The 16,650-nt window shown below is 50.8% G+C and overlaps 1 protein-coding gene and 1 long non-coding RNA gene across 7 annotated transcripts in view; one reads left to right on the top strand and one right to left on the bottom strand.

The window, feature by feature from the left end:
* Nucleotides 1–521, bottom strand: part of LOC141572167 (uncharacterized) — a 2,892-nt gene extending 2,371 nt beyond the window's left edge. The window contains exon 1 of the long non-coding RNA XR_012497371.1: nt 447–521. This is a non-coding gene — a long non-coding RNA (uncharacterized LOC141572167). The remainder of the gene's footprint in view (nt 1–446) is intronic.
* On the top strand, nt 468–16,650 carry NLRX1 (NLR family member X1). 6 transcript variants are annotated; one of them, XM_019716238.2, is made up of 10 exons: nt 733–966; nt 2,691–2,818; nt 3,377–3,446; nt 3,918–4,006; nt 4,564–5,183; nt 5,585–6,406; nt 13,187–13,782; nt 14,054–14,140; nt 15,094–15,345; nt 15,806–16,650. In XM_019716238.2, exons 2-10 carry the CDS (start codon nt 2,749–2,751, stop codon nt 16,125–16,127), a joined length of 2,928 nt encoding a protein of 975 aa, XP_019571797.2. In that variant the 5' UTR covers nt 733–966; nt 2,691–2,748; the 3' UTR covers nt 16,128–16,650. The 6 variants fall into 6 exon arrangements, with proteins under 6 accessions (XP_019571795.2, XP_019571794.2, XP_074191436.1 ...); XM_019716239.2 differs by having other exon boundaries at nt 746–884; XM_019716236.2 differs by lacking the exon at nt 3,377–3,446 and having other exon boundaries at nt 468–966; nt 15,094–15,361; nt 15,806–15,943.

Here is a 16,650-nt window from a genome sequence, read left to right as displayed (position 1 = left end):
GTGAAATATCAATACTGTCTTCAGTCTGGATGGAGGGTAGAGATCACAGTCCTCTTCCCAGCGCTGCCCCGAGGAACTCTGCATTCCCTACTGCACACCTCTGCTCAGTCAGTGCACACTGCACACCTCTGTTTGCATGTAGGGGCGTGCCCTGGCTGTGGGTGTGCCCTGCATGGAAGCAGAGGGATGTGGGTGGGAGCTTTGAGGACCAGGAAGCCCCAGGGCTAGGCCATAATTGGGTGTCAGACAAGAAGAGCAGGTTGGGGTGGGAGCTGTTTCTCAGCCCCCATTCTTCCTCTTTCCGTGGCCAAAGTGACCAGAAGCAGTACACAGAGGTCTGGGGTATGGAGAGAGCCAGGTGCAGAAGGAAAGACCCAAGAAGGCCTTGACTCAGATCTCTGTCATGAGGTAGGCTGAGGAGTTGAAGAAGCGAGCAGAGAGAATACCTTAGGGACGGTGGGTGCCTCAAGGGGGCCCAGGGTGAGGTAGGAAGACCCAGGCCCAGGATTCCTGTTCTGGTACTTCCGCTTCCTCACTGCATCAACCTGCGAGAGTCATTTCACCTTTCCAAGCTGCAGTTCCTCCATCTGTAAAATGGGCATAACGACAAGCCCCGTCTGGGAGGTGGTCAGTGAGGTAACTGGAACGGTACTGGCGTTTGATAACCTGCAGAGGGCAGTCTTAGAGGCGGGGCCCGGCCGACTGAAGGCTGTACGCACGGTGGGCGGGAGCAATGCAGGAGCGGATGGGGAAGAAGTCCCCACCCCAATCCTGCTCTGCCCGGCCCCCGGCCCCTGTTGCTGTTCCCTTTCTCCGAGGACCCCGAGCGCCTGGGCTCGTCCTTCCCGGTGCCTGCTGCAGGGGTCGGATGCGAGGGCAGCCAGGCAAGAAGCGCCGCGCCGGGGCCTCTGGGAACAAGCGGGAGACGCCGGCGGGCGACGGACTCCAGGGCTTGGGCAGCCGCGGGTAAAGGCCTAGCCAGCTGCGTCTCCCCTTGTCCCCCGCAGGGCTGCTGCGCCGGGCCTGGCAGAGTGGAGAGGGGGCAGGGAGGATGGTGGGGGGTGGGGGTGGGGGTGCTGCGCAAGTGCTGCTGGGAGTTCGCGGCCTGGGACGAGTAGGGCGCCGCTGGTCCGGAGTTGGTGGTCTATCTGGCAGGCTCGCCCCTCAGGGTCTGAAGCACAGTGGAGCTAGGAGAGCTGTTTGGGACGCAGTTTGGGGGGAGGAGCGCTGGACAAGTGGGAGCACAGCCCCTGTGCTTTTCCTGCTCTGTCTCCTTTTCTCACTGCCCTGGAGACCTGGGGTGAGAATTGTCTTCACCACCACTCCACCCCTCCGAGGGTCTCATCTTGAGCCAGTGGCTCTGGATCTGACTTCATCGCACTGAGCGAATTTCCCCAACCTTTCTCAGCTTTCCAGGGCCCTCTCTTTAATCCTTCTCCAGTCCCTGGGACTCCTGCTCTGAGTCCCAGATGGCCCCATCCACTGGTTAGCCCTACTGGCAGATGGGCCAAGCGCAGCCAGTTCTCCCTATGTGTGCCCGGCCCCTAAGGACCCAAATTTCTAGAGACTATGTGCCAAATAGCAGCAGCCTCCATTTAAGGGAGTTCAGAGGGATCAGGAAAGACTTCCCAGGAGAGAGGGCCTTTGAGCATGTCTTAAAAGATTGGGTAGGATTCTGACGGGAGAATGGTCATTCCAATCTGAAGAAAGCATATGAACAAAGTTAGGAAAGCACAAGCAAGAATTCAGTGAATCTGGCGAATGAGATGTGGGTCAGGACAAACTCAGAAATAACAGCTTGTGTTGGCCAAGTGTTTGGACTCTACTACATGTAACCTAGGATTTTAGGGAGGTGAATGGTGGCTGGGATGAAGGATTGGAATGAGATGAGACCGAAGACAGAGGCCAGTAAGGAGAAGGGGGTCTCTGGAAGTCTGCAGAGGGTCTGAGTTAGCACAGGGACAGAAGGGATGATGCAGTAGGAACAGGCAGGCAAAGCACTGGGAGGAGGAATCAGTAAGCCTGTTTCAACTGTGAAGGAGGGAGGAAGAATTGAAGACAGAGGTCAGATTTCTAAACATGATTTGGAAGATTTGCAGTGAAGTAGCTCAAAGGGGAAGGTCAGGGTGAGTTCAGGTTTGCACGTGTGAAGCTTGGAGCACGGGCAGGATGTTCACACGGAGATGTCCAGTAGGACATTCATTCACGTGTTGTTTATGCCTCAGGCAGAAGATCAAAGTATCAAAACTTAAAACTCAGCAAAAAGGAACTGACAGCTAGGGGAAAACATGCAGAAGGGAGTGGAGAATTGTTACTGGAAAATGTTGGCTCAGAAAAGCCACTGAAAATGAACATAGGACTCATCTGAATTTGCTGGCAGCCAAGCAAAAAAAAAAAAAAAAAAAAGAGGACACTTAAATAAAGCAGTTCACTAGGCTGGGACTCAGGAGAAAGCCCTTCTTAAAGCCTCAAGGGAGAGGCAATAGGTGGTAGGAGGTAAAATGGGATCACTCAGACGGGGGATATGGGAGAAGGAGGAGATCTGAAGGCCAGGCCAGGGCTTTGGCACTGTTGACATTTAAGGAAAGTCTGATGCTCTCCTGAGGAGAAAGACCCTTCCTTGGCCTGCCCCAGGAGGTGAGGGTGGGAAGGTGGGAGGGTGTGGTCCATTCACACCAATTTTCTTGCAGGGGAATAGGATAGGTGGTAGTGCTCTAAGTCTGCTGGGGTCTGACCTTCTCTCTCACCATGAGGTGGAGCCACCTTTTGCCCAGGACCTTATGGGGCCCTGGTCTGGGAAGAGCACGCCAGCCAGCAGGTAAGCAGGAAGCAGGGGTTTCTGTTTCTCCCTCTCCCTTCCTCTGTAGAGCCCAGAGGTGCCTCCAACAGGGCAGGGATCCAGATACCAGGTATGCTAGTCTCAGCTCTGTGATTCACTACTTGTTGGCCTTGGGCAGGTTACCTCAGCTCCCTGAGCTTCCTTTTTCCCATCTCAAAATAAGGGAGTCAGACTAGATGATCTCTTGAGAGTCCCTGTAGCTACGTAATTCCAGGAATACTTGTCTGATTTCATTTTGCATTCAACAAATATTTTTTGAGTGCCTGCTATGTGCTAGACCTGTGCTAAGTTGTAAGTATATAACTGTGAACAAAAACAGATGTGATCCTGCTCGCATGATGGGGAGGAATGGAAATGAATGTTAATCAGATAATCACACAATAAAATATAAAATTGCATAATAACTGCCACAAAGGGGTGATACATGATGCCATAAGAGCAAATAATGGGGAATTTGATGTAGACATGGGGTCTATGTATTGGTGGGGAAATCTGGTTGGGATCTAGATGCTATTTCTTCCTCTCCTTTCTCTGTAGATGAACATATCCCCTTCCTGATCCACTGGATTTGGGCCCTTAAAGGGGATTGTACCTTTGGTCCCCATAGGTGAGGCTTTGGTGTCATACCTTAGACCCATCTGGGCATAGCAGAATAGCCTGGGAAGAGTCAGGACTTGGAGAGAGCTTGATCTCCTGGGGAGAGGTTGGTCTTCTAGAGGTGGGGAGGGTATAGAGTCAGCTACCAGGCTTAAGAGGAAGTTGGCTTACATCATCTACAGTACAAGTCACAGTGGTTAGCCAGTGGGAGGATCTATGGAAAGTGGGTGGAGTCTGGCAGTGACCAGCCTGAGTTCCAGACAGGCATTGGTGGGGGACTGGCGGGCTAGAGGGGAGACCTCGGTCCCTGGGACCCTGGGAGGAGTGTGAGAGACAGACAGTCTTGACTTGGGTGTCCAGGGTTGGGCCTGGATCTCAGGAAGCCAGAAGTCCATCAATCCAGACAGGCCTGGACTCTGAGCCTGTGCAGAGGCTGAGCCCAGGAGCCAAGCCCCAGCTCATCTCTTCTCCTTGCTCCCAGGGTCCTTATGCGACACCATGGAAGCTCAGTGGGCAGTGGTCCCCCATCAGGGAGGCATGAGCAGTTATTCCGGAGCACCTCTGCAGCTGGTAAAGAGATTGGTTCCTCAGTCAGTCTGAGAAGAGAGGCTGGCTGGGATCCCAGTGAGGGGTGGGGTGGGGAGAGGGGCCTGGAGGGAGAAGCGGGCAGGAAGAAGGAGGCACAGAGGACCCACTGCCATCATCTATTAGTGGGCCCACCCTCCCTTTCCCCATCATCCATCTGTCCATGTATCCCTTCCTGCAACACTCATGCAGTGAACACTTACTATGTACAAAGCTCTGTGAGGGATGTCCCATCCCTACTTTCAACAAACTGGGTCTAGAAGTCAGGTGAAGATTGCACACAGATACATCTGTGAAACTAGTCAGCCCAGGTTCAGCATCACTCATCCTGTGGCTCCCCACTTTCTGCCACAGGTGTTCCAAACTTTCTGGACATTGTATTTTCTGAGGGAGACTTGTGTGCCCAGCACCATTCTGGGCCCCAGCATCTTCTGGTGCTGTGTTAACTCTGCAGCCTGACCCTACTACCACCCTGACTGGCTCTAAGCTCCTATATCTCCTGGCCCCTTTCCCTGGCCCATTCCCTTTGCCTTTCCATCCAGAAGCCATCCAGCGGCACCGCCGGAACCTGGCTGAGTGGTTCAGCCGGCTACCCAGGGAAGAGCGCCAATTTGGCCCGACCTTTGCACTAGACACCATCCATGTGGATCCTGTGATTCGCGAGAGCACCCCCGATGAGCTGCTTCGCCCACCTTCAGAGCTGGCTCTGGAGCATCAGCTGCCCCTGGCCAGGCTCCCCACACTCGCCCTGTCTCAACTCTTTGACCCAGATGCCTGTGGGCACCGGGTGCAGACAGTGGTTCTGTATGGGACAGTGGGCACAGGCAAGAGCACATTGGTGCGCAAGATGGTCTTGGACTGGTGTTATGGGCGGCTGCCAGCCTTTGAGCTGCTCATCCCCTTTTCCTGTGAGGACCTGTCATCCCTGGGCCCTACCCCTGCCAGCTTGTGCCACCTTGTGGCCCAGCGCTACACACCCCTGAAGGAGATTCTGCCCTTGATGGCCACCACTGGGTCTCGCCTACTCTTTGTGCTCCATGGCTTAGAGCATCTCAACCTTGACTTCCGGCTGGCAGGCACAGGGCTTTGCAGTGATCCTGAGAAGCCAGAGGCACCGGCTGCCATCATAGTCAATCTGCTGCGCAAATACATGCTGCCTGAGGTAGGTAGCCCCCTGCCCCACTGTGCCACCTCTGCCCTGATTTGCCATCTAGGGATTTTTGTGTCCTGAGTGCGCATGTTTATTGGGTAGGAATATAGGCCCTGGGCTAGTTCAAACTCTGGCCCCTCCACTTCCAGATGTGTGTCTTTGAGCAAGTCACTAACTTCCCCAAGCTTCTGTTTCCTTCTATCCTTGAACTGTGCTGATCAAGTGAGATAACTGCATATAAAATGCTTGGCACATTGCCTTGGCTCATAGTAGGCGCTCAGTAATTGTTAGTTGTAATTACTGTGGTTTATTGTCACCTTCACCCTTGGACACTCAATCTTCAGGTGTTCCGTGGGGAGTAAGGCAATCAGGATATCATTGTCTTTCTTAACCCTCAACCATGCTCTTCCCAGGCCAGCATTCTGGTGACCACCCGTCCCTCTGCCATTGGCCGCATCCCCAGCAAATATGTGGGCCGCTATGGCGAGATCTGTGGCTTCTCTGATACCAACCTGCAGAAGCTCTATTTCCAGCTCCGCCTCAACCAGCCAGACTGTGGGCACAGTGCTGGGGGTGTGGGTGTCTCCCCCACGCCAGCTCAGCGTGACAACCTGGTAGAGATGCTCTCTAGGAACCTGGAAGGGCACCACCAGATCGCTGCTGCCTGCTTCCTGCCCTCCTATTGCTGGCTTGTCTGTGCCACCTTGCACTTCCTGCATGCCCCCACGCCAGTCGGACAGACCCTCACAAGCATCTACACCAGCTTCCTGCGTCTAAACTTCAATGGGGAGATGCTGGACAGCACTGCCCCCTCTAAGTTGTCCCTGATGGCCTATGCAGCCCGAACCATGGGCAAGTTGGCCTATGAGGGGGTGTCTTCACGCAAGACTTACTTCTCTGAAGAGGATGTCCATGGCTGCCTGGAAGCTGGCATCAGGACAGAAGAGGAGTTTCAGTTGTTGCATGTCTTCCGCCGGGATGCCCTGAGATTTTTTCTGGCCCCATGTGTGGAGCCAGGGCACCTGGGCACCTTCGTGTTTACTGTGCCTGCCATGCAGGAATACCTTGCTGCCCTCTACATTGTTCTAGGTTTGCGTAAGACAACTCTGCAGCAGGTGGGCAAGGAAGTGGCTGAGCTCGTGGGCCGTGTTGGGGAGGACGTCAGCCTGGTCTTGGGCATCGTAGCCAAGCTGCTGCCCCTGCGGGCTCTGCCTCTTCTCTTCAACTTGCTTAAGGTAACAGCCCGAGGACCCTAGGCTGTCAGCTCCCTACTCCCCTTGCTCCTCTCCCAGTAGGAACTGCTACTTCGTCTTCTTGGCTCTGGTTTCAGATTTGGACAGTTTGGCTTTTAATAGGATTGGGGCATAAGGAAGGGGGAGAGAGAAGCCATAAGGCTGGGGAAGGCTTGGAGGCTGGGAGGGGAATTTGAGGGTGCAGGGACTTTAATAATAATCCTACAACTCTGAGATGATTTCCTTTTGCATCTCTCCTCCTAGTTTGTTGTAAAGAGGCAGGAGTCACTATAGTGCAGGATCTGTCTTCTGCTTTGCAGGTCCTGACTCTCAATTGTATCTGTTCCCCCAGAGGTGATTAGACTCCGGGAGTGATGACTCATCTTAACTAAATCATGAGAGACAGGTTTATAAAGCAGATGCCATTTTATTCATTTATACCAAGAGGATAAATGCATTGGTAATTGGCTTAGGACAGTCTGTCCAGGGTGCAGGTCCACTCCAGAAACCAAATTACAGGCTTGAGAACTGTGCTGTGAGCAGGCCGGATGTGCTGTGTTTTGGGGGGAAGAAGGCTCCGCTCTCTGCGGACGTCTGCTTGATGCCTCGTAAATGAAATACTGTAACGATCCCTCTTATAGATGAGGGAGGTGAGGCTCACAGAGGCTAAGGAACTTTTCTAAGGTTACTTAGATAGTACATAGACTAGCTGGGATCTGAGCCCAGGTTTCATGATGCTGAATCCTGGTTTACTGCTACTTTGTGGATATTTCTGTTAAGTTATGGTGACTTGCTAAGTAATCCTTGTCCTCTCTAGGAGTGTTTTATAACTGGTCTCGAGAAGGCAGAGCCCTGGTCAGTGCTGATAAAATTTCAACAAGTTTTCCTTTTTATAGGCAGCAAAGCATAAGGGTTAAGAACAGGGATTCAGGGGAGACGACCAAGATGGCACAGTAGGTAAACACTGTGTTTACCTTCTCTCACAACCACATCAAAATTATAGCTAATCTACAAAACAACCATTATTGAGAATCACCTAAAATCAAGCTGAACTGAAGCCTTTCAAGTAAGGACTTGCAGAAGCCACCTCCAGACTAGTAGGAGGGTCAGAGACGCAGAACGGACTGGCCCCACACTCACGTGGGACCTTTAAAGATCGGGAGGGCTATTTCAGCTGTAGGGGTCCCACCCTCACCCCCTAGAGGAGCGAGAGATCCCAGCCCAGGGTTCTAGTGCTGGGGAGAGAAGTCCCCATAAATTTTGGTTGTAAAAACCAGTGGACATTGTGACTGAGGGAGCCTGAGTGCAGCTGCACTCACAGGCGCTCCTCTTAAAGGGACCGGGCACAGACCTACCCACCAACGGAATCATGCTCTGAGCGCCAGCACTTCGGCATCAGCTGGAAAGGCAGCAGGGACAGATGGTGGGGAATTGAATTGTCTGGTTTGGGATGGGGGCTGGAGAGGTGGCTTTCTCCTGAACGGAGGAACTGGTGGAGGCCGTTGTTTCATTGTTGAGCCCTCCCTCTTCCCAGCATGCCAACACAGGCGGCCGCCATTTTTGAGTCTCCACCATTCATGCCCTGCCAAGGGGATTTGAAACCTGGCCCCGCCCAACTTTTGGGCACACCCAGGCTGCTTTCAGTGGCTTTCTCGTGCAGACTGCCTGCTTCGGCTCAAGCTGCAGACTTTCCTAGGGTTTCTCAAAGTTTCATGGAGCCCAGAAAAGCAGAATCTGGCTTGAGTGTGTCCTGTACCTTTGGCTGAGCAGCCCTAAGCCAGCACTAGCGGTAGCTGGCCTTGGTTTGTGGCTTGGCCTCTCAAGGCTCTTCCAAGCACAGCACGGTTGCAGACCTCTGTGGAATTTCTTTCTGGCTCCTGCTAGGTGGCCCTGGGTGGGGTACAGGCTGTGGCTGAAGTAGACCTACAGTGGGTCCCCTCCAAGGTGGGCCTGGGGCTGGCGCCCCCATTGGCCAGCTTCAAACCGAGCTGGAGCATCACCCAGCCGCCCCCAAGTATGATACACCCAAGTGGCAGACTGGGCAGACACCAGAGTCCTGCTGAGTCAGATCCTGCTCTGTAGGATCAGCCCCTGCACAGCAACTCTTCCACTGTAGTCAAGGCCAGTCCTCACAACTGGTGAGCCCAACGGTCAGTCCCTCACACTGATGTGCAGTTATAAACCAAGGCTCAACTACAAGAGGAGGGACACACAAGGGACACACCTGGAGCACGTGGCTCAGGTGACCAGTAAGACTGTGCCACTGAGCCCCACAGCACACCTACTACATAAGGCCACTCTGCTAAGACCAGAAAACGTAGCAGTCCTACCTAATACATAGAAAGAAACAGGGAGGCAGCCAAAATGGGGAGACAAAGAAACGTCCCAAGTAAAAGAACAGAACAAAGCTCCAGAAAAAGAACTAAATGGAGATAAACAATCTATCAAACGCAGAGTTCCAAGTACTGGTTATAACAGTGCTCAGTGACCTCAGGGAGAACTTCAACAGAGAGATGAAAACCATAAAACAGAACCAGTCAGAAATAAAGGATACAATAACGGAAATGAAGAATAAATTACAAGGAATCAACAGATTAGATGAAGCAGAGGATCCAACCAGCGATGGTAGAAGATAAGGTAGCAGAAAACACCCAACCAGAACAACAAAAAGAAAAAAATCAAAAAAATTGAGGAGAGTTTAAGGGGCCTCTGGGACAATATCAAGTGTACCAACATTCGCATCATAGTGGTACCAGAAGAAGAGAGAGAGCAAGGAATTGAAAACCTACTTGAAGAAATAATGACAGAAATCTTCCCTAACCTGGTGAAGGAAATAGACATACAAGCCCAGATAGCACAGAGAGTCCCCAACAAGATAAACCCAAGGAGGCCAACACCAAGACACATCATAATTAAAATGCCAAAGGTTAAATACAAGGAGAAAATTTTAAAAGCAGCAAGAGAAAAGCAGTTAGTTGCCTACAAGGAAGCACCCATGAAACTGTCAGCTGATTTCTCAACAGAAACGTTGCAGGCAAGAAGGGCGTGGCAGGAAATATTCCAAGTGATGAAAAGCAACGACATACAACCAAGATTGTTCTACCCAGCAAGGCTGTCATGTAGAATTGAAGGACAGATAAGGAGCTTCCCAGACAAGAAAAAGCTGAAGGAGTTCATCACCACCAAACCAGTAATACAAGGGCTCTTAGAGGGACTTCTTTAAGATGGGAGGGGGTAAAGGAGGGGTGAAAGGGGAGGGATTAAGAAGACAGACTGGTTGTTAACACAGTAGTCATGGGGATGTAGGGTATAGCATAAGGAATATAGTCAATAATATTGTAATAACTAGGTATGGTGCCACATAGGTACTAGATCGATCAGGGTGATAGATGGGAGTGGGGACAGGGTGAAAAAGGTGAAGGCATTAAGAAATGCAAATTGGTAGTTAACACAGTATGGGGAATAGAATCAACAATGTTGTAAAGATCATGTCAGGTGCCACATGGGCACTGGACTTATCAGGGGGATCACGTCATAGACTGTGTAGATGCCTGACCAATGCGCTATACACCTAAATCTGAAGTAGAATAATATTGAATGTCAACTATGACTAAATATATAGGTATATATAGTCACGGGATGTGGAGTGCAACATAGGAAAGATAGTCAATGGTATTATAACAGCTGTATAAGATGTCAGAGGGGTAGTAGCTTGGGGGGTGGGTTATCACTTTATGAGGGGTTTAAATGTCTAACTAGTACATTGCTTTGAACACCTGAAACTAATAAAACAAAACAAACAAACCAAAAAAAAACAGGGATTCAGTGATGTAGCTTCCAGGGTTCAAATCCAGGCTCTGCTACTTACTAGCTGTGTGACCTTGGACAAGTTGCTTAACCTCTCTGTGCCTCAGAGTCCATATCTCATAAATGGGGATAATAATACAATCTATATCATTGGCCTAATAGAGGGATTAAATGTAATCCTGGCACATAATAAGTGCTATTTAACTGTTAAACATAAAAACGGGCTTAGGGCATCTCACACCATCGCCTCCGACGGAGGTAATGGCCATTGCTGAGGCTGCCCCACCTCTTTAAGGATGTGTTTGCCTTATCCGGATTGCAGGGAAAGGCTGTGGTTGCCTATGGGATTCAGAAAGCCCCTCTGTTCATTGAGAGTGCACCAGCATTGTTAGTACTGCAGCCCCTCTGGAAGGGAGGGTTGCCCAGTGGAGGACTGGCTCCCTCTGCTTCTTCATGATCCGGCTGATGCAGCTTCCTGGGGTGACATTTTCTCATTCCATCACCAGATTAGTGTTGAGGGATGGGCATTGTAACTCCCATGGCAGGAACCTCATCTGTAAAAAGTGGAAGAAACAAAACCGGACATTAGAGCAGGTGCCACAGAACAACCTCGTGGCTCACTGCCAGAGGAAGTCATCCCTCCTTTCCTTTTAGAAGCATTGCGACGATGGAAATTGCAAACCCCCCAAACATTCATTTGTTCAATAAATACTTGAGTGACTGCTGTGTGCCAGGCAATGTGTTAGATTCTGAGGAAAACCAAGTAACAAAACCCCAGGTTTCTGCCTTTTCTGATCATACAGTCTGAACACTAACATGTCAGGATAACCATGTAATTAAAAAGTATGGTAAGTTCCTGGAAAGCAAAGTTCCTGATGTTAAAAGTGTACAGTTGGGGACCTGGTTTAGAACAAGAAGGAAAGCCTCTCTGCAGGAAGGACATTTAGTCTGATCCCTGGAGGATTATCCAGCAGGAGAATTGTGGGGGGCAAACACCCCAGGAAGAGTATATGAAGTCTGACAATTAAGATCGTGAACTTATTACAACCATGTTGCTAATGAACTTATTACAACCATGTTGCTAACCTTTTTTGATATCAGAGGGACTATTCGTTATGAATTTGCACCAGCTGGACAAACAGTTAACCAAGTTTACTATTTGGAAGTGCTGAAAAGGCTGCATGAAAAAGTTAGATGAAAACGACCTGAACTTTTCGCCAATTCATGGCTCTTGCATCACGACAATGCACCAGCTCACAGGGCACTGTCTGTGAGGGAGTTTTTAGCTAGTAAACAAATAACTGTATTGTAACACCCTCTCTATTCACCTGATCTGGCCCCCAATGACTTTATTTTTCCTAGCATATGATCATTTATTTGCTTATCAAGAGAATAAAAGCAGTCACTCATTTATTCATTGAATACATCATCAAATGATAATATAGGTCAGATAGTTTTAGAAAATGATTGGTGTGAAGTATCAAGCCTGGCACATACTAGGCACTAGCCTGTAAGCTCCATGAAGCGAGGGACAAAGTCTGTTTCCTTTAAACCATTGTAAGCCCAGCAAGCACTTAATCAAGTGTTAGTAAATAGTAGGTGGTAAGTAAGTTTTTGCTCACTGAATGGTGAAGTAAATGTGAAAATTCTATACTTATGATAGATAGGCTAACCCTTTTGTTTTCTATATATCACTGCTTTTTGGAAGTTAACACAAAAAATATACCAATAATATTTATGTATTTGGTACATTTGGCAACTCCCTATTTTTAATTCAATAACTGAACTTTGAATTTCAAGCCAGAATATTTTAAGGCCTTTGCTCTTCAGAGTTAAGTTACATCTAAACCTACCTTAACATTTTTTTTATTAGTTAGTTTCAGGTGTACAAAGCAATGTAATAGTTAGACATTTAAAGCCCTCATAAAGTGATAACCCATCGCCCCAAGCTACTAGCCTTCTGACATCTTATATAGCTGTTACAGTACCATTGACTATTTCCTATGTTGTACTCCACATCCTGTGACTATACATACATATATATTTAGTTATAGTTGACATTCATTATTATTGTACTTCAATTTCAGGTGTATAGTGCATTGGCCACAGTCTAAGAAGTGATCCCCCTGATAAGTCCAGCCCCTTACATGATCTTTACAACATTGTTGATTATATTCCCTCTAATCACTTTCTTTACCCGAAGATAAAGGAAATACTGAAAGGAAGACATTTTGATGCCATTCAGGACATCAAGGGTAATACGACAACACCTCTGATGGCCTTTCCAGAAAAAGAGTTCCAAAATTGCTTTGAAGGGTGGACTAGGTGCTGGTGTTGGTGCATAGCTTCCCAAGGGGAGTACTTCGATGGTGATCATAGTGATATTCGGCAGTGTGGTGTGTAGCACTTTTTCTAGGATGAGTTTGCAAACTTAATTGTCCTGCCTCGTACAGCTTTGAAGGAGGAGAAACCTTAGCACTGTCAAAAAAAAAAGAGCGGAAAGGATGGAAGCAGAGTGAGGGTGAGAGGCCTGTGATGAAGGCCTCCCTGTGGTTTGTAGGGACCAAATGATGCAGCGCATTGTAGGAGTAGGAACAACTTAAGTCATCATTGTTCTGATGATGATTTTTGAAGATTGTGATGTGTTTATAACACCCAACCTAGTTCCAAACTAACTGCATCATATATGCTAATTTCTTCCCACCACTCCCTGGGCTTGAAAATGTATGGGGTGTTTGGGAAAAACAAATAATTTATGCGTGGAGTGCAAGAGACAAGTGGTAAGGGATGACTGGAAAAATCAAATTGGGGCCAAATTATGAAAAGTTTTGTATTCTGCATGGGCAGCGGGTGCCATGGAAGGTGTTGCAGCTGGGAATTAGTGTGATCAGACAAATCATGCTGTGAGGTCAAGAGCAGACGGGAGGCTGGAGCAGGCAGGAGGCTGCAGCACCCTGCCCCTGCTTCCTTTCCTAGGTGGTTCCACGTGTGTTTGGGCGCGTGGTAGGGAAGAGCCGCGAGGCAGTGGCCCAGGCCATGGTGCTGGAGATGTTCCGCGAGGAGGACTACTACAATGACGACGTCCTGGACCAGATGGGCGCCAGTATCCTGGGCAGGGAGGGACCCCGCTGCCACCCAGAGGAGCCCCCTGAGGACGAGGTCTTTGAGCTGTTCCCCATGTTCATGGGAGGGCTTCTCTCTGCTCACAACCGGGCCATGTTGGCACAGCTTGGCTGCCCCATCAAGAACCTGGATGCCCTGGAGAATGCCCAGGCCATTAAGAAGAAGCTGGGCAAGCTGGGCCGGCGGGTGCTACCCCCCTCGGAGCTCCTTGACCACCTCTTCTTCCACTACGAGTTCCAGAATCAGCGCTTCTCCGCTGAGGTGCTCAGCTCCCTGCGTCAGCTCAATCTGGCAGGCGTGCGCATGACACCCCTCAAGTGCACAGTGGTAGCAGCTGTACTGGGCACTGGAAAGCATGCCTTGGAAGAGGTGAACTTGGCCTCCTGCCAGTTGGACCCTGCTGGGATGCGCACACTCATGCCTGTCTTCCTGCGTGCCCGGAAACTGGGGTGAGGACCTCATGCACAGGCATGAAGAAAGGAGAGGGTTGGAGGGAAAGGGGAGAAGAAGGTGCTAGAGAAACCAGAGGTACTGAGAAAGAACCAAGGGTGGGGGATGAAGAAGTCTGACGTGGGTAGAGGTGACAAGAGCAACAAAAGGGAGGGCAGGTGTGAACTACAAGAGGCAGGATGGTCAGAAAGGGACCCAGTGGGTGGGCAGGCTCTATGCTAAATTCCTTTCTTGGTTTCTTACCTCCTCTCTGGCCACTTTCTGCTCCAGCTTGCAACTCAACAGTCTGGGCCCTGAGGCCTGCAGGGACCTCCGAGACCTGTTGCTGCATGACCAGTGCCAAATTACTACCCTGCGGTGAGTGTCCTGGGAGGCGGCTGGTGGGGGGGGTGCTCTGGCTAAGCTCAAGGCTGTGCTGCTTGACTCAGCATGCCTGGCACAGGCCCACCTATGGTGTAGTAAAGAGGGTGGGAGTCTGGCCCCATCCTGCCCCCCATGTCCAATACAAGCAGCACAGCATGGGGGACATGCCACCAACAGTAGGTGCTAAGAAAGCCTCTTGTGTGGCCAAAATCAGCCTGGGGGAGAAGAGAGAGTGGAATAATACCTAGGCCAGTTGCCTGGAAACAGTGCCACAGATCTGCTCCCAAGATTTTCCCTGTGCCTCATAAGGATGACCATAATTCTGGTCACTCAACAGATGCTACCAAAATGTTGACTGATTTACTAGCAACCCAGACTCCTGGGCTCCCAATTTCAGATTGGAATAAGGATGTGAATCAGGAGAGAGAACGGGAGGTCAAGAAGGATGGGGCAGGGGCGGCCGGTTAGCTCAGTTGGTAAGAGCACGGTGCTCTTAACAACAAGGTTGCCGGTTTGATCCCCACATGGGCCACTGTGAGCTGCGCCCTCCACAACCAGATTGAAACAGCTACTTGAGTTAGAGCTGATGGGCCCTGGAAAAACACTTAAATAAATAGAAGTTTAAAATAAAAAAAGGATGGGTCTGGGGATCTGGGGAGGAGGCGAGACAAGGAGGAAGAAGGGAAATGGTAACAATGAAGAGGAAAGAGAGGAGGGAGTCAGCAAAGGAGAATGGAAGGAGGGAGAAGAGAGGAGAAGCCAGCTTTCACCCTGCTCTGGCTCCCCTGCAGCGCCCCTACTACACCTGCTGTTTGTCCATCCTCTTCTCCTGGGCCTTCATTTCTGTGTGTCCAGGCTGCTCTCTGCCCCAGGGTCTGTACCCTTTGGGTCCAAACACAGGCTGTCTGCCATGGGCCCGTATAACCTTGGGGTGCTTGTGGCCATAGGCTATCCAACAACCCGCTGACGGCGACAGGTGTGGCCCTGCTGGTGGAGGGGCTAGCAGGAAACACCTCACTGACACACCTGTCCCTGCTACACACGGGCCTTGGGGACGAGGGCCTGGAGCTGCTGGCTGCCCAGCTGGACCGTAACCAACAGCTACAGGAGCTGAACGTAGCCTACAATGGCGCTGGTGACACAGCGGCCCTGGCCCTGGCCAAAGCTGCCTGGAAGCACCCTTCCCTGGAGCTGTTGCAGTGAGTTTTGTCCCTGGTAATTGTCCCACCCCAGCCTGACATTCTTGTTCCCCAGACTCAGTCTTGCTTTCCTCTTTCCACTGTGCTTTTCCTACCCTAGGGAGTGGGCCTGGACCTGTCCGCTCTTCCTGGCTTCTGACTGATGCTTGTCAACCTGCTTCTGAGCCAGCTCACCCCTCTGTGATTGGGCTTTACCCTGCCCTATTCCCTACCACCATTTCTCCAATGGTCTTGGTGGCCCCATTCCTACTGTCTTTGGTCCCACTATATTCTAATGTCATCTCTGCCTCCCCTTGGCCACCACCCTCCATTTCTGGCATATTGCAGACACACCACATTACATTCTGTAGCCAGGAGCTGAGTTGTGAGACACCCCCCTCAGTCTCTGTCCCCCCACCACCCTCTGACTGTCCTTATCAGAGTCTTGCTGAATGACATCTACTCTTCTCTCTTCTGCTAGCCTCTACTTCAATGAGCTGAGCTCAGAGGGCCGCCAGATCCTGCGGGACCTGGGGGGCACTGCTGAAGGCGGTGCCCGGGTTGTGGTGTCACTGACAGAAGGGACAGCAGTGTCCGAGTACTGGTCGGTGATCCTCAGTGAAGTCCAGCGGAACCTCAACAGCTGGGATCGGGGCCGGGTGCAGCGCCACCTTGAGCTACTGCTGCAGGACCTGGAAGATAACCGAGGAGCCACCCTTAATCCCTGGCGCAAGGCCCAGCTGCTTCGTGTGGAGGGCGAGGTCAGGGCCCTCCTGCAACAGCTGGGAGGCCCTGGAAGCTGAGACAGTGGAGCAGGCACCTAGCTGTGTGACCCCTGGCCCCAAACCCCTCTGTGGCCTCCTGGCTTGCACTACTAGAAAAGTCCCTTCAGAGATGGAGGCAAAGGAATGGGCACAGCAGAGCCAGTGGCTCTCCTGGAACATATTCAATCAGTACTTTCAAGTCTGGAATTTTCCAGGTCATGGAACATGTCTCCTCTCCCTTGGTCTAGAAGGACTGGAGAATGTGGCATTTTGGTGGCCAACTTGCCCTGTAGCACCACCGCCAACCTTGCCTCTCCTCTCACGGAGCCTTGGTGCCACCAGAGGGTGCACTTCTTAGTCGCCTTGCCAGGGGTGTCGCTGGAGGGCTTCCACCTCCTGCCTTTTTGCTTTCTGTGGACACTGAGAATGCCCACCCCCACTTTCCTCTCTGATTGGTGCTTTCTCCTCAGCCTCATGCTCCCTTACCACAGTGGTACCTGTGCTCAGTAGCCCCTAGGGACATGTGTGCTGACGTGCTGCTATTAAAAAACTATGTCTTCTA

This window comes from Rhinolophus sinicus, linkage group LG06 (genome assembly GCF_036562045.2).
Source record: "Rhinolophus sinicus isolate RSC01 linkage group LG06, ASM3656204v1, whole genome shotgun sequence".
Classification (NCBI taxonomy): Eukaryota; Metazoa; Chordata; class Mammalia; order Chiroptera; family Rhinolophidae; genus Rhinolophus; species Rhinolophus sinicus.
Note: the sequence above shows the minus strand (reverse complement) of the source record. Positions and strands in the feature narration are given on the sequence as shown.